The sequence below is a fragment of the Caloenas nicobarica genome, chromosome 2, assembly GCF_036013445.1.
Source record: "Caloenas nicobarica isolate bCalNic1 chromosome 2, bCalNic1.hap1, whole genome shotgun sequence".
Lineage (NCBI taxonomy): Eukaryota > Metazoa > Chordata > Aves > Columbiformes > Columbidae > Caloenas > Caloenas nicobarica.
Genome location: NC_088246.1, coordinates 64,341,570 through 64,365,870, shown reverse-complemented (window position 1 = coordinate 64,365,870; position 24,301 = coordinate 64,341,570). Strand labels below are relative to the sequence as shown.

At 35.6% G+C, this 24,301-nt stretch overlaps 1 protein-coding gene across 5 annotated transcripts in view; it reads right to left on the bottom strand.

Moving 5' to 3' along the window:
- The window catches only part of RECK (reversion inducing cysteine rich protein with kazal motifs), a 60,400-nt gene that overhangs the window by 2,318 nt on the left and 33,781 nt on the right, over nt 1-24,301 (bottom strand). For 4 of the 5 annotated variants that reach the window (XM_065628197.1, XM_065628193.1, XM_065628194.1 and 1 more), the window contains 14 exons: nt 24,121-24,154; nt 23,076-23,273; nt 22,514-22,781; nt 20,907-21,086; nt 19,755-19,967; nt 18,871-19,007; nt 17,104-17,244; nt 14,311-14,502; nt 10,630-10,752; nt 9,952-10,123; nt 7,721-7,913; nt 5,179-5,389; nt 3,820-3,893; nt 319-474 (listed from right to left, as the gene is read on the bottom strand). In XM_065628197.1, the coding sequence (XP_065484269.1) occupies nt 319-474; nt 3,820-3,893; nt 5,179-5,389; nt 7,721-7,913; nt 9,952-10,123; nt 10,630-10,752; nt 14,311-14,502; nt 17,104-17,244; nt 18,871-19,007; nt 19,755-19,967; nt 20,907-21,086; nt 22,514-22,781; nt 23,076-23,273; nt 24,121-24,154 (2,292 nt within the window). Of the gene's footprint in view, nt 1-318; nt 475-3,787; nt 3,894-5,178; nt 5,390-7,720; nt 7,914-9,951; nt 10,124-10,629; nt 10,753-14,310; nt 14,503-17,103; nt 17,245-18,870; nt 19,008-19,754; nt 19,968-20,906; nt 21,087-22,513; nt 22,782-23,075; nt 23,274-24,120; nt 24,155-24,301 lie in introns of those variants that run through there. The other variant, XM_065628195.1, reaches the window with a different exon arrangement.

Below are 24,301 nucleotides of genomic sequence, written 5' to 3'. Positions count from 1 at the left end.
CACAGGAAGTTGAGAGTTCTGCATTAATTTTAACACAGAAATCATACTACTCTATCCTTGGCCTTCCTTTACCTCACCCCTCTTATTTCCCATACTCAAAAGCCTCTTATCAGAAAAGCAGGATTTTCAAGACAGATTTTAACATCCATAATACTAGCTATTCATATTTGATTCACTAGAGAAATCCCCACGTATTCAGTACACCGAAAAATGCACAATTTTAAAACTGCTATATTGAAGATAGTAGAGTGTATTCATATAAAAATGAAGTAAATCCATGCTTCCGTGCTGGGTAAGCAACATAATAACATAGTCTACCTGCAATGGTTTGGGGTTCTGATCCACAGGAACAATGAGAATCACAATTTCAGATTCTATGCTTAAGTATCCAAACACATCACACTGTGGCACTGAGACATGCAGGCGGATTTTTTCAAGTATGTCAAGCACTGTTATAGGCTTTTTATTTGTCACCTGGAAGAAAACAAAGAACTTTGTTGGCAATGTGATGTTATGCAAAATTACAGTTTTCCTCTTTAGTTTTAATAACGATGTATCACAACAGAAAACTTGTTTCAGCCATTATACTACTTGGTTTTAACCACTAGCAAAAAAATCCCCAACCCCCCAAAAACACTAAAAAGTGAAAGGAAGAAGGTGAAGAATGCTTTACTTCTTAAATTAACTATAGTTTTTTTTGATATGTGGTGTTCCCCACCTTCATGGTTAAGTGCGTGTATGTATCATGTACTTCAAAATCATGTAAATGGTTATCTGCTACAGTGGCTTGTACTCTCGTGCTGGAAGACAAGCGGTAGAGCAGCCCTAGCAGCTGGCACTCCATTACCATCACAGAACCTCTTCCAAGAGCCACCAGAAATCAAGAGCTATGACTTTGTGAAGACAAATATATGTCTGTATATATGCGAACATGAGACATTTCAAGATCACTACATAAGTACCAGGTAAATATATTTTCATCTTAAAATTCTTATTTCTGTTCTGCTGTCTATATCTGGCAAACAGTAATCTGATTGCTGATGCTCTATTTAAGGATTGTCACACCTTGAAGGTTTTTCACCATTTTTCTAGGTCAGTTCTGGTTGTGTTGAACCCTATAGACACCAACACAAATAGTTTGCTTGTGACTTCTGGTCATTCTGTTGTGTTCCGTTTCCTAGCTTCAGCTGCAAGAGATCCATCCTTGTTATTCTACTGTAGCTTTATTTCTTTTAAGAACACTGATACAGGACCTTAACAAATGGAAATCTTGGAAATCCAAGTAGTCTACATGAATCAAATTTGCAGGGTGTCACACACTTCTTTTACTAAACCTTGTATAGGCTTTCCTTGTCATAGCCCCATTAAAATGCAGTCTGACATGCTGACTGATTAGCAAACCCTGTTCAAACAGTTTTAAAACAGAAGCACATGGATACTTTCAGGATGAATGATAGCGTCAAACTTGGATTTTGATGTTTAGATTAGAAATCTAGTAGATTAGATTAGAATCTTAGCAGATGTGTAACATTTCTTTGGTCTGTGTAGACACCAACTTTTGTTTCCTGCTACCTTTACAAAAAAGGCCAGAGTGGTGGGAAGAGGGGGAAAAAAAAAAAATCAGAACTCTTCAGTAATTAAAGCCGTTTTTTCCCTTCAGAATGACCTGTCTGAACTAAAGCAAGCATACATTACTACTCCCTGCCCTCTTGGTTGGTTAAAGCATATGCTAGCACTTTCAGCAATGATTCCATCTAGCTGAGACTTAACCATCTCCAGTACAGTGGATGTATATGCTATATATATATATATATATATGTATATATGTATGTACACTGTCAAAAGCAACAGCTGCACATCAATCTTATAGTTTTATTGATGGAATCAGAGGAGATCAATGGTATTAACATTAATTTAATGTAGATGACAGAAGTATCAAAACTACTCAAATACACAGTTGGGCATCTTCTGTTGTATTATCAGGATATATTAACTGGCCTCTGACTCACACTGGAGTAACAAAAGCACAGAGCTTCTAACTCTTTACACTCAGGTTGGTGTCACACCATGCACAGTCTCCAGGTGGCTGTGACCAGTTAGAGATCATCTCTGGGGGCTTATTGGATGACCCCTGATTGAAGTTTCCAAGGCAGAGAACTTCTGTCAAACTTCTGTAACTTCCAGTATGTGCTAAGAGAATGCTGACTTGAATGCTTGAGAGATCACATATTTTAAATGTAAAGAGACATATATATTTATATATATGAGTTCTGAAAATTTGAACATTGTGTATCCTGGCTTCAGGTGAGCAAGAAAAGAAAAACTCAGCAAGACTGTGATGACAAAGGGAAGAAAAAAGAGAAGGGGGGAAAAAGAAGAAAGAAAGCAACTACGAAGTACCCTAATACAGGTTTTAGGGTGCTTAGTAGGTGAGAGGATTTATCACTAAGTACTTAATAACTACTTGAGTAAACTTAGAAGCTGCAGTGGTCACTGTGTCCCTGGTACCATCAGAGATGACAACTGGACAACACGCCAGGATGCAGTCATGACCTAATGACACTGTTACTCAGTAAAATTTGTCAATGCACAGACACACACAGAGATCTCTGGGAGGAAATCAGTAGAATATCAATCAGCAGCACATCCTTATGATGAAGACCAACCACACAGAGGGCTGCAACAGCAAGAACAGAACCAGCAAAAGTCATTGTCCAGTGGCATTCAGCTTGTGGAATTTCCACTCCTGGAAGTTCTAAAAACTCAGATGTCCAAGCTGATCTAACCAGAATTAACCTTGCTTTGAGCAAGGAGTTGGACTAGATGCCTCCAGGGGTCCTGTTAAAGCTAACTTTTAATGTGTTTTTACAATAATAGCTAATTCTCTCTACTTCTAAACATATAAACAAGTTAATGTAATTTTGTACTGTTTAGGGGAAATCACAGAATGTTAGGGATTGGAAGGGACCTTGAAAGACCATCTAGTCCAATCCACCTGCCAGAACAGGAACACCTAGATCAAATTATCTTTCTTTTTGATATTTAAAAAAATAGAAATCATGTGTAGATGCAAACATGAACTGTTTTGTTTCACTAGGCTGTATTACTCTATTTTGTTGTGATGTCATGCCAAAAATCAAGCATTCCATATACTGAAGCATAAAAGCAGGGGTTAGTAAAGTGCAATCCTTTCATACACCACATGGGGAGTTTGGGCCTAGTAAGTTGTGCTCAGTGATAGACAATCAACATCAGAAGATCCATCTGACACCAGAGTTTCTCAAAGAGCAGCAATGAGGGATGCTGGTGTCTAACTTACAGAGATGTTGAATTCACACCCAACATTTCAGCTGATGAGCAACGAAATCTGTGACAACTATCTAGATAACCCAAAGAGTGTTATCCAGCCCAATTTAAACATCAGACAATGTCAGAACTAAGTTACCTACATTAGGAAATAGTGAGCTAGCAGAATAATCTTAACCAAAAGTAACAAATATGCACTGTATTACAAGCATGAGATAGATGCAGTTCCCATATAATTTGTCTTTTACTATTACGAGTCATTTAAACTGCAAATCTGAAGGTGATTGTTTGTGCCTACTTTAATTCTGTTTTGCTTTTCATTGTAATTCAATTTCTATACCTGCTATTAAGAAATAGAGGAAAGTATAAACAGGATAAAGGAAAAAAATCTAATCACACACCATCTACTGAAAAATAATTGGGTTTATAATGTATTAACTTTTCAGGAGAGAGTATACAGTAACTTGAGTTTTCCACGTACCATTTAACATAAGGCATGATTAAACTATTTACCCTTGCAAAAGTATCCAGCTTGTCTTTGTCATACAGGATTCTCAGCATTCCAGCACATAGTGGACAGCAGGCTCCTATGTGAATAAAAAAGTCTCAGACACAAAAGTATATAGTCTTTTCACTTTTTCAAGTAAGCAGAAGTCAAAAGTTGAACGTGAACAGAGAAAGAAAATAGCAAAACTAATAAAGCAAAGTAAATCTTTCAGTTAGATAGTCACCTTTCAGTACACATTTACTACTATCAACATGAAGCAACAAGATGGATTTTCATATGTTTCAAGATGATACATTATTGTAAGCTAAAAACTACAGGCACTTTGTGTACAGCATGCCAAGTTCTGTATGGATGCATGCATATACAGCTACAGAAATGATGCAATTTCAAGAGCTGAAATAGCTAGGATGTGACAGAAGCAATTATGCACATTGCAAACATAAATTTATGCAGCTATACCATGTTGGAGCTTAGAATCTTTATATAGTATGGAGGGAAAAAGGACTTGTCTGACAGATTCATGTTTAATACAAAAGCATGTTGTATTTCTACTGTTTTTTCTCACTATCTCAAAAACCAAAAAGCTAATACTTCAACTTTCTACCCATGATTGTATATTTAATTCACCCCCCAACTTATTATATATAATTCACGTTCACCGAGTGACTTTTACAATATTAAATGTAATACCGAAGCACAAAGACCCCTTTTCAAAACAGTGAATGAGAAAAATGCGTAAAACCATTTCTTTTTAAAAACTGAGCTTTCCTTGCTCTGTGTATTACCTTTGGTTAGTTACTGACTGTTTCAAAAATGAAGTATTTGTGAAAACAATAAAAAGCCAGTTCAGAACAGTAAAACTGCAAAACTATTCCTACTGTCCTACTCTTTCACAGTACCGTAAATATATACGGTATCTTACTCTGTCTTCTAATTAAACATAATATTTGCTCTTCTGGGAACTCTACTTTGACAATAGTTTAGCATTCCAGTGTGGTATCTGTGCTGCCACTTCCAAAAAATTACCCGTCTGATTCCCAGTGACATTCTACCCTAGCCACCACGGACCTCATTCCTTTCTCCCAAACGAGGCCTATGGGGACAGCTGCAAGTTTCTAGAGACTGACTTAAGACTCCTGAAGCCAAGGCCTTTCTGCTTCAGAATTGCTCAGCTGAGTCCTGATACTGGCTTGTTCTAGCCCTAAGAAATATCTCTATTTCACCCTTTCTCTTCGATGTTTCAAAGATATTATGAAAGACAGTATTTTAAAGCATAAGTTTTGTTCCAAACAGACATCGATTTATACACATGGCCTGGAGACTTTCTCCTATCTGCAGTCAACTCCAACAACGAATTAACATACCTGGCGCAATAACCGGTTTGCAGCCTGTAGCAGAACGCTGGGGACATTTAACAAAAGCACACTCTGTATGAAAGCCATAGTCTGAGAGAACACCGACAGCCTGACAGGGGCCATAATAGTCGACAGCCACGCGGTCAGAATAGGCAGCACAGACGCTGCTGTAAGTTTCCCCGTTATGTCCACAGACGGGTTCCACTGATTTGCAAAATGGCTGAAACACACAGAAATGTTTAGAAGATCAATTTATCCCTGCTACAGACAAAATGCCAGAGTAGTTTTAATATTAAGAAAACTAAAGTCCATGGGAATTTGCTGATAATATTGTCAAATGTTCAAAAAAGTAGGAAATCTAGAGTAAATCACCTGCCAGTTTATGAGTAGGTAATAAATGCAAAGAATAAGTACTTAAAGAAGGTGATAGAAAAATGTCAGTTGGAATCTGGGAAATGTACAATAAGACATGTTTTGGGAAACAATAAATTTCGTTCTTTGCTAATGCTTAAATAAAATGACCATGTCATTTAAGGTAACTTACTCATTAAATTATTTAAATGTAAGATTACTGTAACTTCATTATGTAATAAATATTACTTTAGTAATCAAATTAATTTATTAACAAATTACTTGCTGTTCATTTATTAATACTTTGATGGCTTATTAATAATTTATTTAATCATTCACCTCAGTGTGTTTTTGTGTTCTTAAAATTCAGTGTGTGTGTGCATGTTGAGTCACTACCCCCGGAAGTATCCGAAAGACGTGCAGATATGACACTTAGGGACATGGCTTAGTGGTGCAACTGGCAGCGTTAGGTTTACAGTTGGATTTGACCTTAATGGTCTTCTCTTACCTAAATGATTCTATGACTTTATTTATTTCTAACACATTATTTGAGAAGCTAAATGTATACATTTATTTCAAAAGAATAAGATCCATTACTAGATACCTCTCTGACAAAAATATATTTATTGTTGAGACATCTATAAAATATTTGTGTCAATTTTCTCTCAGAAAAAACATACCTACCGTATAATTTGATTCAAACCCATGTGAAAAATCAAAGAAAACTGCAATATAGTTTCTTCCTGTCCTGCCTGCACACATATATGAGTCCAACACATTCAAGAGGTCAAGTACCAATAATCTTAAGCTTCTGAACATGGACAGAAGCAAACAGAACTGCTGACTCTTTGCAGACAAGGTATCACTAATACTTTTGTCCAAAGTCTTGTGAAATGACATAATTCATTCCATAATTTCTTGCTAAGGTCTAAATATTTTATTTAAATAATATTTCAAGTAAGTCACTATAGCTACTTGATCGCTGTATATCCTCTAAAATAGCAAGACAATTACAGTTTCTATGTTACACACCTAAGCTAACAACAAAACTGATAGAGGACAAGTATATGTGAGTATACCAAATAGTTCCATACCTTGCAATCATCTTTCTTATAAAAAGAAGAGTGAAAACTTAAAGCTACCAGTGTCAAAGACTTTGTGAACATGGATACAACTAGACATATAACTGCTGGAGAAAAAAAACCAGCCATGCAATATTCCTTTGATTCTTACTGTTTAAGGGCTGAACATTCTCCGAGTATCTCATGAAATATCTGATGTGCAATGAGAAGAATTATCTGTACTTAACGAAGCTGCTGAAAAAGGGCAAGAAAAAGACAGTATAAAGACAGAAAGGCAGAAACTAGAAGTGGGTTAAAAGAGCAACAGCATTTATAATATAATACAGAAAAACCATGATAAAACGTCCTGTACGTCTAAGAATATCCATCAGCTGAGACCAAGAGAAAGTCTCAAATTAATCTTCATCATTTGCAGAAAAGCTGGAGATGAAGAGCCTATCAATGGTAAAGCCAGAAACTTTGAAAAGAGTAGCTTCTGACTTTTCTTGTAAAGTGACAGAAACAGCTTGTCTACCAACACCATAGGGAGCAGTAGGATGGAAGAAGTAAACCTAATCTTAATCCTTTTTAGGGATCAATATGAAGACTTATCCAATCCAGACCCCCTGAAGAAAATTTTACAGACTGACTGGTCTCTAACAAAACTTAGGTGTAAATAGATTCTGAACAATGAACTTGGTAAAACTGGGGCACAATCACACAAATCTTTCTATGACCACAACCAGGCATTAATTTTTATTTAAAACAAGTTCAAACTGGTGAAAAAGAGCATTTAACTAACCAAGAACCCACACTAATTACTGCAAACATGCCTCAGTGCAAGCTTTAATAGTGAAAAATATAGGAAGACTTAACATAAATATCAGAGTATCATCACCAAGAAAGCATAAGTAAAGCTTTTGATTGATTTTGAGACAACTGTTAGCAAAAGCAGAGAAACATTTGACAAAATTCTAAGTATAATTTTGTGAGAGTACTTTTTATCCTAGTGAAAATTACATTTTAAAAGGATTATTTTCAATGAAAACATTTTGTAATCTATAAAAACCAGAATATTGCGAAGTTGAACATTAAAGTACAAAGAAGATTTTACATTTATTGCAGGAACAACTTCCTACCTGGCATGCTCCTCGATATGCTAAACTTTTCCCTTTTTGGTACAAAGTACACAAGTTACTGTATTCCACATTGTCTGTGTCACAAACAGGATCCCGAGTCTGGTCACAATTTAACTGCCTTGGCACACATTCATGCTGGCTACATTCGAACTTTCCAAAACTAGTCAAGCAAACTTGTTTCTTTGGTATGCACCTGCATAAAGTAATAACAATTTCATATAATGTCATAGGACTTTTTTTATGTCTCAATTTTCAGGGAAAATATTTTCAATGAAATCTAACTATGGTTTAGCAGAGCTGAAGGAAATACATGCGATAAAACATTCTGAATAGCCAATTTCAGGTCTCATCACAAACCTGAAACTGGTTCATACCACGTTCAGTCAATGTATGCGAATACAACTACACTTTCTACTAAAACAAATCTTTTACCAAGTATTTTTCAATGGATTTTTCAAAAAAGGCTTGGATAAACTTCTTACCTACTCCCAAGCTTTGTTTTGTAAATGCATTTAAGGAAAACAAGATAAAAATATAAAAACAGTGAATTGCAAGAGAAAAAGATTAAATTGCAGAGGTCTAGCCTCACCCTTCCTTGAGGAGGTAGTGACAAGAAGACTTACAGGATTATATGGTGTCAACTGCAAATATCTAATGGGATTCTAGCTTTGTAGGTTCAGTATATCACATCCAGTCTTGGGGATTACTGCAAACAACTGGAAAAATCCAGTATTAAAATAATTTTGTTTTTTGGCATGTCATCCCTCTTAAGCCTTCACAGATAAGAGCAGCAATACACAGCAGAAATTCTTTTGCCTTTATATTAAATATGTACCTTCCATGGTGTTACCTGCAAAACGTTTGCTAAATGCCCTGCAAGATATCCCTCTGCTAGAGAAATGCCAGCCCATAGAGTTTGATGAACAGAGTGATGAAAGGTCAAATGGCTTTTTTAACAATCGCTTCCTTCTACAAATGACAACAAAGCTGCCACTGGATTGTGTACAATACATCCTTATTCTCTCTGACTCCTGCTGTCCTATGCGTTACACATTTTCTTTTTATATTAGGGAAGACTCAGAAATTCTGAGATTTAAACACTTTACAAGTGGAATACAAGATCTCAAATAGATTCTAAGCGCTTCAGAGATCTTTTGAAATGGGCATGTTTAGTTTACGCTACATTATCAAACTGACCTAGAAAAATGCATTTTTACACAGGCCTGTACTGGAACTGCAAGCTGAGGCTCTAAGCATAATGGTTATTCTGTAAAACTGAAAAACCTCTCTATACTTTCCAAATTAAAAATATAAAAGGTAAAATGTGTATATCCACAATGCAGCTTTGAAATTCCAGTTTTCAATGCCATAATAGCTATTACAGCTACAAAACTACAGTGTTTTCATTGCAGTTTTCTGCATCAAGATGTTTAAAGTACAGAAAATGGAAAAAAAAATGCTATAATAAGTTTTCATGAAACTCTGGTATTACACAAGTTCTTATGGTGGCTTTCTTTCAAATACAAATTCAAAGGAGATTGCAGTATTGCACAAGACTGAGAAAATTGAAGACAGAGCCCAATATTATGAGCCACAGACTGATTTCTGTAAGAAAGATCAGATTTTCTTTTCCCCTGGCACTAGTATGGAGCATATTTTTGTTTTAATATGTTTGTCTACATAGATTTTGTTTTTTCTGACATTGAAAAACAGAGATTGTACAGACGTGGTTTTCACAAGATATCAATGTAATTAAGATAAACTCAAGTCTTCCAGAGGGATCGATATTTTCCTTAGAGATAAAAAAAGCACACATTATTGAATGAATGAGCAGGAGTGAATCCAAGTCTTGGATCCAGGTGTTCTGGTGGTGTTTTTTTTTAACTACTAGAAGGAGGTATGAAAAAAAGTAGTAAAAAGACACTTATTGCCATTTCAACATAATTCGATTCTCCCATTTTTGAAAGTATACATCAGTTGCCTTTTACTGCTAAAACTGAGTTCTGCATGAATTTAAAAAAGCACTATGTAAACAGAATGAAGAAGTGGCAGTTATTACAGTCCATTACTAACTATAGGAAATAAAAAATAGTTACTTCAAACAGTTATTTTTATTGAAGTACCCAAAAGTAGAATGTCATTACGATATACAACACATTCAAAGAAAAACTAAATCTGCTTCATGAGTATATGATGCCAAAGAAAAGCTAAAACCCATATTCTACTTTTACCTCTGATTTTTCTTACAAAGGTTAGGGTTACAAGGATCCTTGGAAATGCATGATCCAAATTCAAATTGATTGTCCTGGAGCCCAACACAACGAGCTATGCATGCGCTTGGATATGTGCGTCCATTTTGACCACATACTGGTACGAACTGATCTACACAGTTACATGGCAAACCTGTAAAAGCAACACACAAAACAGGGATTTGGTGCACACTTATTTTTACATGACAGAAGATACACAAGTGATCACTAAGATATTTTTGCCTTCCAGCAAATGCAAAGATGTGCCATATCTTCAGCAACTCCCTCCCCCCTTGTAATTTAGCAATGCCAGAGCATGTATGCACTTATAAGTAGTAGGAAGGGAAATCTGTGTCCTGCCTTTTTGCTAATTCAACTTAGCTGTCTACATTTTTTCCCTAAACCCCTTATCTCTTGTTCCCAGTGGCATTACCCTGTCTCTACCTATTTTTACATATTACCTGAGGTTTTATTTTTCAGTACTAATTTTTTTTAAAAGGTCTTTTTCCTGAAGTGCAGGTTGGACATGGAAAAATAGTTAAAAGAACATATTAATAACAAATTATCAGGTATTTTCCATTAATACTGTAGAAAGAATTTATAAGCTAATCCTCACTCTAAGAATATTAAGCTTACGGTTTCCATAGTTTGAAAAGTTACCTGTAAACTTCCGACGTTCATCTTCTGAACTATGCTCAGTTAGACACTGACGTGTAGAACATATCAAGTTTCCAGCAAAACATGAACAGACATTACAATCGATATTAAAGGACGTTCCATGACCTTAAAATAAAAGTAATTAAGCAAATGCATGAAATTAATGCAAATATACCAGAAGACCATATACTCTCATGTATTACATAGATATTATATTTTCAATATTGTTTCTGTAATTTCCCTTATTCAGTTCCTTTTCCCATTGAAATTTCTGTCTTTTGTTAGATTTCAAGTTTTGCTTTATTCACTTAAAGTCTGTTCACATGTTTTTGATTAACTAGTTAAACAAGTAAACAAGCACTTTATCCTTTCAAAGCCTGTATAAGTTAACTTTTTTTTTTTTTTAAGAACAATTTAAAGCTGCAAAAGGAAATACACTCAGAAAACAGAAGAAGTGGTAGCATACTACATAGTACTTCCATAAATTCTGGCTAGCAAGCATCGTATTTTTAAAGCTAAAGCTTTTGTAAAGATACATTCTTCTCCTAAATTAATTTTACTTTAGACTGCTAGACCTTCAGCCATAGTCTCATACGCAATGGAAAACTCCTCCATAGTGCTCATTTCTTTCCTTTGTGTGTACTTTTTGTCGGGACATAAAAAGTGCCAGTGCTTCATTACAGCCTTCATTGTTTTGCCACATCCATTATAGTCGTAATTTTAGCCTTGACAAGCAGTACAAGTTACAACGTAGCTTTATCCAAAGCCGGGAAGAAGAAATATTGTAGCAAAGCTGAACAGAAACCCAGATCCAGATTCAGCACAAGAGACACACAAATAGAGAGGTCTGTGTTCATCCACTGGTGTTCAGAAAGGAGCCCTTAATAATGCAACGGACACTAGCAGAGCTGCTTTTTCAAGATGGAGCAATCCGCCTAATTTTTGCATTTTATAAGTCAATAACATTTTCACAGCCGAATCAAAGAATCAAACTGCAAACTTTGGGAATGTTTCTTCAATTTAACAGTTACAGTTTGGTTTCATAAACTGTCTGTATGACTGCCCGTCACTGTGTTGTATGTTTTCTGTAAAATCAGTTTATGTTGGTGACAACCAATCTATCCATGACCAGGGTCGGTTATTAAATCTCTTTTCAAAGGGTTGAAATTAAGGATTAGACATTTTGAAAAATATTACAGGGGTACAAGGAAAATCCTCAGCATTTGAGTAATTCAGAAGTACAATATGAATGGTGGCATAACAAGAGGGGATAGAAGAGAAATCCTCTGCAGCACAAAAAGCTCTGCTTAACCCAAGGAAGGAGGAATTTGTCAGGACGGAAGAAGAAAAGTTTCCAAGATTTGAAGGTAATGCCAAACACAATCTCTTAGGTGATTCTTCAGAGTAAAGAGTAACTGACTTAGGATCCACTTGAAAACTTTGCAAGGCTACCACTCTTAAAGAGTGCACACAGCACACTGTCCTCTTCATCAGCAGTCATGTCATAATTGGAGTCAATTCACAACACAAAAAACCCCAGCATCAGATAAAGCATTCAGGGCTGTTTGGTTTATAGACCATGGTTTTAAAAACCTCAGTTCAGATTTTATGACTTACACCCTGGCTTTTTGCAACTGACATATAAATTAAGTACAGTAACTACAAAAAGTTAATATGGTGACTGTAAATTTTTAATGTTTTTAATACATCATCTAAGAAATTTGGAATTTAGTAATTTTTATCTTTTATTATATAATCCCAAGAGTTTTGCGCAGCACACACACAATGAGTAATTATGGCAAAAGAGATGAAGCTGTTTGCTTTTGGTTTTGTAGGGTTTTTATGTTTGTTTGTTTGTGGTTCATTGTTTTTAAATGGACAGCACTTACTGAATACTGAATACCTACCAGCTACACATACTGTTGTTATAGTTACCACAACAAGTGACAGCTGTACTCTGTGCAAAAATAAAACACAAATAAAATTTCAGACGTATTTCTGATTACTTTCTCCAGTAATCTGAAAAAGTGCAAGTTTCTTTGGAGAGGCAATGTGTCAGAGAACCTGCCTCAGAAGCAACTCTTAGACAGACGAATGCTAAAGTCTCTGCAAGACCAGAAACATTTACCAAAAATCTCCAAATAAAAACAAGTGTGAAAAACCTGCTAATATAAGCAAACTTATTTATAAGCTCTTGCTTTAAACTTTCCCAGTGTTTGGACACCAATGCTTAAATATGTTAATGGTTAAAATATAGACATTTATAAAAAAAGGTTCTGTGAATAATAAAGATGGCTAAACTTAATTTTGCACAACACAAATGGAGTGAAAGTATAAAACTTTGCATCCATGGACACATACCTAAATGTAATACATTGAGGGAAGTGATAAGAGGAACAAAAATCTTTTAGAAACCCCTAGGCATAATGTAGCATGACTAAGCCTAATGTCGCAACACTAGGCATAATGTAACACAAACCTAACAGAGACACAATGGCTCCATAGAGGCTGGACATGAAGCAAAGCGGGATGTCCTTGGCTTGCAAGCTGGTAAAGTGGAATGTTCCACTAAATGAAGAAAGAGCTACATGACTTTTGCTGAGTAGCAGCACAAAAACACAATATGCGTGCTCAAGAAATTAGGTCAAGAAGCCGACACCGGGGAGGGCACCAGGCTTCGAAGACCCCTGGGGACGACTAGAGGCCCCTGATGAAGACTCTTGAATACTGAAGATGGACTTCTAGCAAAGGGTGGGGCTATGTAAATAATTTATGTTTAATGCATTAACTAAGCATTAGAAACAAATGAATATGCAATAGCTGTATGTCATAAATACCAAGAAGTGCAAATCACGCGCATGCTCGATTAGAGGAGCAATCCTCCAAGCATCCGGTGTGCTGTAATAAAAGTGCCTGCTTTTTAACACCTTCAAAACAGTGTTAAAGAGTCTTTTTTGCTGACTTTTCTGTATCAGAAGGAATAACAGCTTTTGTGCAAGTGACAAAACAAATATTATCAGAAGAAGTCAATAAGTATGTGGACAACAGAAAATCAGATTGATACACTTCAGTATTCAACAGACATTTAATAGGCTTTCAAGAAAAAAAAAAAAGGAGAGAGGTAAAAAGGTGCTCACATGGATAAATAACTGTGAAACAGAAAAAATGGACAATGAAGGGAGGTCACTAGAGGAGTCTCCATGACTGTGGCTGTTGTGTTCAACATATTTATATGTGATCCAAAAAACAAATGCAAATATTTATGTGATGAAGTCTATTAATAACATTAGGGTAGAAAGGACCAAATAACGAAGAACTGCAAGAAAATCTTGCATCCACAAGTTCTTCTCCTAGAAAGGAAGCTACCTATTATCAAGTACCATAAAACACAGGATGTGAGGCATATCAGTGACCTTTTGGTTGAAAAATGGTGTACTAAGAACATGCTTCACACAGGACTTCCATTGGTTGAGACAGACACAGTTCAGTGTTGATTTAAATAATGGAACCCTCCAGCATATATAAGAATTAAACAAGTATTATATATAGGGATGCAAACATTAACTTTTTGCATTTTCTGATACACTCGGCATTCAGATCATCTCAGTCTTCATATGTATCTCAAAATTAATTATTTAAGGAACAGGTGCTGTGTAAAGATATAATTACTGTTCTAATACTTACTTTTTCTTTGTCCACCAACAATGCACGATTTTTGGAGGTCAACACAACGCATTTCCATGCAGTTTTCTAGCAATCCACTGTGTCCACAGGTACAAATCTTGTAACAACCAACATCACCACCAGCTGAAGATGGAACCTGAATAAGTGTACCTTGACGGACAACAAAATCTGAGGCTTCTCCCAATTTGCAACCTATATACAAGGAAAAATTTTAGCTTATATTTAGTAAATATTTTGGCAAGTGCCACTACCAAAAATAACTACTACTTTTTGACTTGTGAAAAAGCTAAGGTGTTCCTTATGCGGCCTTGCTCTCGCCCTTTAGACAAATTCACTCATTTCATAGAGACAGCAAGTAGCAGAAATAGAAGACATTTGCTCAAAACAGTGTAGCTGTAGAAATTTCACTTCAGAGAAGACTGGTAATTCCAACATTACTCAAGTAAATTTTCCACAGTTCTGTGGGAGTATGAAACCTATGTGATATAAAAATACCACATACGCTTCAATCTCTCCAATACTCAAACTGTATTAAAGGATCTGACAAGTAAAGCCCACTCATTTCCCCTCATTTCACATATTTTATTGTGTCTTCCTTCCCTACTTGTACCTCTCATGTGAACACTGAAGAACTCTTATTGGTAGACGTAACGAGAAGAGAAGAGAAAAGGAAAAAAGGCAGGAAAGCTGGATTTTAAAAAAATGAATGGAAAAGAAGAAAAATGGTTTTAAAAATTGCAAGGAAACAATAATAGATTAAAATGACCCTAGAAGTGATGAACAGCAATAAATTCCCCAAAAGTTTCAACCAATAAAAAGACTGAATTCAAACATAAAAGTCACCTTCCAACCTTTAAAGGAAGTAAACAACTCTTCAAAAGCTCTGGTTTTCAGATCACTTTGAATTACTTTTGTAGCAAGTGAAGACAATACAACCTCTCTAGTAATAACAAAATTATTTTGTAAGGGTCATAGTACAACATTAACAAAATGATGTCCCTAGGCTCAAAAAAAATGAAGTCTATCCTCAGTTTTAGAAGAACACAAGTGTAGCAGATATATGAGTGATGCAAAGCTCAATTTTCCTCTTTGTAATTAAAAAAAAAAAAATCACTGGAGAAACTGCTGATCAGCTGCAGAACTGCTGGAACAAAAGGGATTCAGGGAACTGATGTGAGACAGGGAAATGTTCTGTATGGACTTCCTCTTGAAAGGAGGCTGCTTCATGCAATTCAGTTTAAAAATCAGTGTCGCTCTCACTCGCTCAGTCTCTCTCAATGCATGTGTTCAAGCAGTTATGAAATGCAAGCTTTCCTCTTTGCTTCAGGAACTGTAGGTGATCCCTCACATCACCGAATGATTCCTTCTGCTTTAAAGGAGGGGGAAAAATTGTGGAAAGCGCTACTGGTATCTAAGGTGGAACAATGAAGGGCCTGTAGAAGCTAGACATCATACAGTTTCTCACCTCCTTTTGTAGATTTGACCCTTGCTATTGACACCATCCAAGCCTGCCATTTCAAAATTAGATAGCTGAAACTCATTCTACACATATCTCTCTCCCCAATCAGCACACATTTAGGCATGGAACAGAAGTTAGACAATGCCTATATTCTAAAAATGTAGTTCTCAAATGACCACAATTGGTGAGGTGCACCTACATTAAAAGTATCACTCAATGGAGCAGCAGAAGAAATGCAGTCAGCTGTGTACTGCTGCATCTCCAGATATTATCTTTAATGAGAAGCGGTACCGTGGGTCTCGTGGAAGGATAAGGCAGCACAAGATCCCTTATTCCTATTTTTGTTGTTTTCCAGAGTCAGCATCTTTTTCCTCCCAACTGCAAGTCTATATACAGATCTAGGAGAAACATGGAGCTAAATCTGCCTTGCAGTTCTGCCTTTTTCCTCCAGTCAATGAACTCACAGGCTGTCAGTCATTAAAGATGAAGTGTAGAGATGCTGTGTAAGTGCTGCAAGCTCAAGCAGTAGAGAGAGGAAAGGAGAGGCAAATAAATTAAGAGCCATGCCACCTCCTTCCAAAGCCCTTGACCTGGGCACTCTGAATCCAGTGAAGCAGCAACAGCGAAGCTCTTAAGAAAAAGTCTGGACGTTAATTTACTTAGACCAGAACTAGTTACTCATGAGCTGCTGGGGAGATTTTGAGAAGTTGATCTGGCCTATGAAGGAGGATTTTGGATAATTACATACAACATACCATCTTGAACTTTAATTTAACACCAGAATTGCTGACAGTGCAAATATACATCCCAAGGCACTCTGCATTTGATCACCTTCCCAGAGCTCTCAAAATGTCCTCCCAAGACTGACAGCCTCATTTTAATTAATTTCAAGGTAAGACACAATGTCCATTCATTTCATGAACAAGAAAAATGATGTGGATAGGGCTAATAACATATGGAAAAACAGGGCAATACATATCATGCTGTCTGCAGAAGCTACAGCAGAAGCTGCACTGTATTTGCAGTATTGCATGCTTGTAATTTTAAATAGCAGGCAGGCTGTTTAGAGACCATATATGGACATTTATTTCTTCTGAAGCAAAATAAGTAATATATCTTCTAATAAGACGTTATGTTATGGTGTACAGTAAAAATAGAAACATATTGAGAAATGAAGAGAGCTGAAAGGGAGGCTACAGATTTTGAAAACACAAGATAATTATGATAACAGTTCTTTTGGGATATCAGCAATTTACTTTAAAACTCTCAACAAAATTTCAGTAACATATGTTTATCAGCAAAACTCAGGTGAACAGAAGTCCAAAAACCCTTACCTGGCACACACAAATACGGAAGACATGGTTCTCCAGATTGACATCCTTTTCTATTTACTTCACATAACTGATTAGCTGCACATGGATTCGGATTACAGGGATGTGTAACATCTTCTACAATGTTACCTAAAGAACTTGGGCCTGGAAACAGAATATACGGCATCTATATTGATTTAAATGCGGTTTACTTTTCTTCAGTAAAGCTCAGCATTTCCTACATTCAGCAAAATAATATTTTTGACAATTCTGTAAAATATTTTTTATTTTTTAGCTACACCTGTAGAAGCTTGACATAACAAGGTAGTTAACTTATTTCAAAGTCCTCAATCCTGGAAATAATGTCTCAGATGAGTCTTCACGACCAAAATATATTTTCTCTATTTTGTTTCCCCAATAATTTTCTTTACATAACAAAACTACAAACTGACAATGACTGAGAGTTTAATCAAGAGAAGTCCCATAGTCAATGACTAACTAATCAGAGTTTTAAAATACACTTGATATTTAACCAAGTTTGCTATCACTGATAAACTTTTGTTTCTGTTTTCCTTTAACTGACTAGTAATGTTCTCCTGTTACAAGATGTTAGGGAAGTTCCTTTTCCCCAGGTTTCCTGTAGCAGAGACTCAGGCATGGACTCCAGAAATTATTCTAAAATAAATAATTTACTTGCAAGATACAGTGTTGAGCAGCTGAAGCTGGGTGCCTCCTGAAGAGAGACCCTCAGCAGAAAAAAACTTAGACAATTATACCCCCACAATCCAAGCCCCAACCCCCTGTGTGTCACTCAAGCCAATTGCAAAATCAGAGTTTCGGGTCTCCCCATTCTTCTTTGGATCTCTTCATTTTAGTCAGGCGGACTGTCAATTAAAGCCCTGACCTTCAGTTGCTAATTTGCACCTGCAGCTGGAGAAACTAAGTTCTTGACAGCAGCCAAAACATTCTTCTATTTCGTCTCCTGTTAGGTGTAGTTCTGTCCCTCAACTCCAGGGACACAGCTCCCCTTATCTTCTACAGTGAGAAGACTATGAGGCCTTTGTTGCTTAACAAAGCAGAAAGTTTCAAAGGTTCACACCTTGCAGAAGTCATGTTACACAAACTTACTTATGCTAAGAGAATTCTGTATAAGCAGTTTCTAAACTAGTTCTACAAGAAGCAGCATATCCAATAATTCAATAAACTAAGGCAGCGTATTCTTTAACAAAGATTAAGAGAGGAGAAGATGAAAAAGCAGCAGCTAAATGGAAAGAACCACCTAAAGCTTCAGTACATCATCTCTCTGGGACAATTTATTTGTTGAGGCATGCTCTGAGTTGCAGCTCTTAATAACCACAGTTCTACTATTTTCAGAGTTCCTGAGAAAGAAATACCAAAAGTTATTTTGGAAGAAGGTCTAAATCAGGTAAGTCCTATAAAGCTAAAAAGGTCTAAATCCTACAGAAGTAAATATGCAGTAGGAAGTAGTAATAGGGTAGAGCAGTTTCGGAAAATAATGTAAAAAGATGCAGTTGAATGAAATCTAGAACTAAGATGAAATTTTACTAATACAATTGTATTCCACATTGAAGGATAAGACATGCTAGAAAAAAGAATCACAAAAACAATGAAAAAATTGAAAAATCCAATTTTTCTCTAATACACTAAATAAAATATCTCAAATCCAATACAATTTTCTCTAAAAGAAATAATGAAAAATATTAGAAGCAATTATAAGCATTCAAAGTATCTCAGTTTCTAATTTTGTTGCATAGGTATGTTGATACTTACTCAGGTATGTATCCAAAGGAATACAGTTCTCCAAGTCATCTGTTGGAGATAAGAGCTCACAAATACTTTCAGCTGAGTGGCCTTCGGGGAATTTACTATGATCTCCACATTTCTTCAGTATTTCCACACAATCTGATCTTCAGATAAATAAAGAAATAGAACTTCATGAACACTACTTGAAGAAAAAAGGTCTTGTCTGGCAAAGATTTCCCCATTCTTCCATGCCCCGAATCCACAACTTCCCCCTTCTGCCTCACGGAGTATTTTTATATGTATGTATGCATATGCTACATTTTACATGCAGGGAGAGGAACAACTTTTTCACATGAAGACAGGAACTATTGCTTACACTACTCTTCCTCTACTTTGTGCTTGATGATCTTTATTTTCTAAGGTTTCGTATGCATGTATCTTTCAAGACCAAGAATTTATTTCGTTCACCAATGTGTAATATGGGTTGAACTCTATCTCACTACCTGTACTATTAACTGGTCTCTTTTCCACTCTATCACCTGCTTTCAAAATTTTTTAAAAAATAAACTTAGTTTTTTTTCAGACCTTTCCAACTGCTGAAGATCACCAGTAGATCCCAAAACCAAAAAAGAGGAAAGGTTTTATAGACACAAAAAAGAGCCAAAAAACCCCAACAATAAATCAACTTTACGATGAAAACATATACATCCATCTCATTTACAGGCAAGCATCTTCCATTTACAGTGATGGAGATTCAAGCAATGGTAACTATGCAAACTCAGTTCCTTCCATGTTTGCCTTGCCCTGTTTTGCTAACGTAAGTCAAACACAGTCCTACAGCAGCTTTTTAGTTCTCATTAAAATCCTTAGCAGAACCACTAAACTGGGGGTTTTTGCCCCACAGTACTTACTTGCAGATAATACTTCCTCTAGATTTGCTGTGGCAAGGTTTGATCTGAAGTGAGCAGGCAATTGCCTTCCACATTTCTGGTTGGCATTTTCTAATATCAAGCACGGGAACATTTATAAATGGCATCTTAATACTCCCTTTTTCCCATAGCTTCATGTCATTCATGGCTCCCTGGTCTGACTGAGTATTGCAGCTCCTAAAAAGTTCTGTTGGTCTTAAAAGAAGAAGTTAAGATATGGCACATATATGAGAAAAAGAAAACACCACACATTTTAACTTTCACCATATGAATTCTACAACCTAAATATAGCTTGCTTTTTGTGGTATGAAAGAAATGAATGCCTTACACAGTTAAGCATGATCAAAATAAATTTGAATTCTCTCTTTAAGGAAAGCAAGCTCTTTAAGACTCAAGGCTGAAACTCCTTTCTCACCTCTACGTCTTAGATCAAATATCACTTAAATTTTTCTTACCTGAAGTTGACTTAAAAGCAAATATCTTAGATATCCTGAATATCTGTGTGAATGTTTCCTGGTGAATCACTAATGCAAGTTGATTTATATTTTAGATTTGCCCAGGCTCCACCTATCACATGTGTGATTCTACTGCTCATATAACATTCATGACACTGTATACCATCTCAAAGAAAAGCTAGAGATCTCTAATAGCTAACATTTTTTTAAAACTCAAACTATTCAATTTGTAACCTTACAATTCAGACATCACTTACAAATCATGCATTTTGCCCTATAGAGTATAAAAACCACAGAAGTATCTCTGAAAGGAAAAGAATTTTGAAAAAGAGTAACATGTAAATGTAACAAGCATTTTTACCTTATTTATAATACACAACATTCCAGTAATCGTGGCTTACTTGCCTATAGAGTAAACCAGAGGAATATGCTGCTAATCCATGATGACATTTTACAAGTTCATGGGTTAGGTTTTATTCTTCTAAATTTTGTTATGCCTGTTGTTAACTACATTTCCAAAAGTTTATTCTAAAGTAAAACTATTTATTTTAAATTTATCTAAAGTAGTATTTACAGAAAGAGAACTACATACAATCTCAAAATAAGCATGAAACACATTTTATTTTTTAAATCAAAACACAGGAATTCCTTTATAAAATATTCAGTGTCTCTCTCCTACCTGTTATTAAAATTAGTGCAGTAAGTAAGATTTCTACAGCCCAGCTGACAAGGTTCTCGTACATCTGCTAAACAGGTCAACATGGAAACTTCTACTGCATTATACTCACAAAAGCGATCAAATTCTTGCCAGCTCTGTGAATTGCCCCAGCTGGTGCTATAAAGTTTAGTGCAGAGCTCTCTGAAAAAAAATAGATGAAGAAAATAAAATTAAAAAACCAGCAGTCATTCAGATATAACAGAGCCTTTCATTTCTTTGCTGGTCACAACAGCCTATGCTCACTGTAGAAGATTGTGCTAGCACCTACGAAGTCTGCAAGAGTATCCAAATGTTGTGCTCAAAGCAAATAACCCCATTTCATTGTTCTCCGGTTTTGCTTAAGAATGCTAGCAAATCTTTAAGCTAGTAAGACTGAAAGAATTCGGACTACTAAACTGCAATATCCAATAAAAATGTAGTATCTGGAAATCTCAACTAATTACTTTGAGGTGAAAACTATCACAGCTAATTTTACTTGTAATAAATCTAGGTGGACATGATAATGGATAACTTCAAATCACACCTTCTCCTGCAGAAATGATTGGCAAGCAAAATACGTTTCTCCTTTTTCCTTGATGTTGGAAATAGGTGTACTCTTTGTGGCTTGTGTTTGAGATGCTTCCTGGTGCCAGCAATAGCAATACCCAAGCCACTTTCTTCACAGCAGTATCCTACAAAATACAACTGTTCCCACACCTTCCATCCCAACTGGAGGTAATGGAACTTCACTCTACTATTAAAATCTATTGCATATTAAAAACATGAAAGAAGTATCCATTTTAAGAATTCATTCTCAAAGCAAGCAACTAAAAGATATTATATAGGCTGCCCTATGCTATGATGTTCTAAGGACTCTACTACTAAACTCATTGTAAGATTCTGTCACATTCAGGATCTGTTGTTTTGTTTTTGATACAAAAGGAAACAACAGCTCAAAAATAAATGTTTGGAACTTATTTTGAGATATTGATGCATTTTAAATGCAACAATGCTCTACTTTTAAAGTGGATAGACAGCCACTCTAAACTAAAAATGCTCCAATTACAGTTATTTGCAAGCATGCAACTATTGGCAGATTTTTTTTTTAATGTTGGAATAGTTAGTTCCATTATTTAATTGTTAAATAACCTAAGTTATTTTTTATTGACAAATATCTGAATAGCATCTAGTAAGGAATACTGCTAAGGTTTTAACGTGCAGCAACTGGGTACTTGAGTTTGTGCAGTTTACTGTCCCTTTGGCTCTATTTAGCCAGTTAAGGCCTCTTCATCCTGTTGCAATATTACGCCCACAAGAAATGTATAGGTTTCATCAACTTAGTGTGTCTGCTATAAGCCATTGCTAAAAGTGAGAAAAGTGTGATTCCTCTTATGGAACAGTATTTTTTGAGATACAAACTAAGTATTGATCAGAATGTGACATCCAGCTGATTACCTAAACCTGTACTTGTTCTAAGAATACACAGAACACTTTATTTGATGTACATAGCAGGATTCAGGCAAAGGCCTGATATAAGACAACTTCTGAAGCATTTTCACAATTGTAAATGAGGGTAGAGAGATACTGACCTACATGTGGAAGAATTTGCTTTAGAACAGCAATGGAGCTTAGCTCCATCAAGGCCCGTGGAAGGTGGAGGGTGCACAGTGACTCCTGGGTGAATAGATCTTGAACTCTCAAGAAAACATTGCCAAAGTGGGTCCTGAGGGAGAGGCATTGTTTTACAGCCTTCTATAAGTCCATCAACAATTTCAAGCTCTGTTTTCATTGACATTAGAATTCTTTTACAAGCAGTCTGACACGCATAGTCTTCTGCTCTATCACAGCAATACAAACCTGTTAAAAAATTAAAAATAACATTGCTTCTTTTAAACGCAAACAGAATCAACTCTGGGAAAAAAATCGCCACCAATACGTAGAATTAAAAAAATACAAATCAATAAAGCACCTGCAAACAAAAGTTATCATTGTATAAATTAATATAATTACAATTATAATATAGAAACACATTAATACAATTTATACAATAAACTTACACAATAACACATTTTATATAAAAATTGCATAAAATTGTCAAACATTTTCAGTACTTTTTAAAAATTTCAGTAAAGAAGGGTCTTTTATACTTACTATCTGTAGGATTTCTCATTGGATATGACTGTGTATAGTTGTTCACACAGTGTATAAGCTGAGGGCTAATAGATGCACAGTAATTTTCAACTGCTTTAATTTGTGAGGGACCTGGAGAAGAGTCTGTCCGAAAAATTGCTTGACAATATTCCCGACAGTTCGTATGATGACCTGCATAACTGCAACAGACTGACCCCACTGGGAGGGAAAAAAAAAAAAAAGAAAAAAAAAAATCAACAACAGAAAAATCAATGGGTTCCTACACAGAGAAATGAAGAAATGATCAAGTCTGTACCACACAAAATGATGCTCAAGGTATTACTGTGAAAAACATGAAGACATTTTTCTATGGCCTATTAAAATAATCTGTCTACAGAATGACTAGGAATATTTGGAACCAGCCAAATTACATTTGTTTCTTTGGCTGGAGAAAAAAAGTCCCTAAAGCTGTTTTGAAATCAAGTTCAAGACACCAGCAAGTTGGCTGAATTTTATCTTCAGCCATTTTGTCCTTATTTAAGGTAACCAGACTTGTCCTATAATTGAATTATTAGACAAATATTAATAGTAAACAAATAAATGAGAGTAGTATCCTAAAACTCATTCAGAAAAAGACAGATGCTATCATGATTCACATTTGATATTTTCACTACAGTTCATTCTGAGACACTGATCTCATTTTATATAGACATCAGGCAACAAAACACTTGCATAGTGAAAGATTTCATCTATGCATTTAATTTTGTTACTTAACACTGATCAAATGAACAAAACAGAAGGAAAAAATCAGCTTCTAAGGAGTCATCAGAATAGGACAGAAAAAAACAAATACAGATACACAAATTAAAAACTGATATAAATTATATGAACTGCCCCTTATCACTTGAGCAAGAAAATTCATGCAGGTGGTTTGTCCTTCGATGGAACTGAATCCATGTAACTTGTGCCTACGTACACCTACGGAATTTACCTATATTTTAGAAAAACAAGGATAGAACGATATAAATGAAAAACAAAAAAGACAAGCTATTCATTACATACTTACTTTCATTTCTGTTAATACAACTAAAGAGAGCATTCTGAAATCAAAACAAAAATAGCGTTATAAGCCAGAAAACTGCAAATAAATATTTAAGTATCCAGTAATTTCTTATACTGAGCTAATAAATCTATCTTTGTTATTATTTGTTCCAATTAGATTGGATTAAAACAAAACCACTATAGAT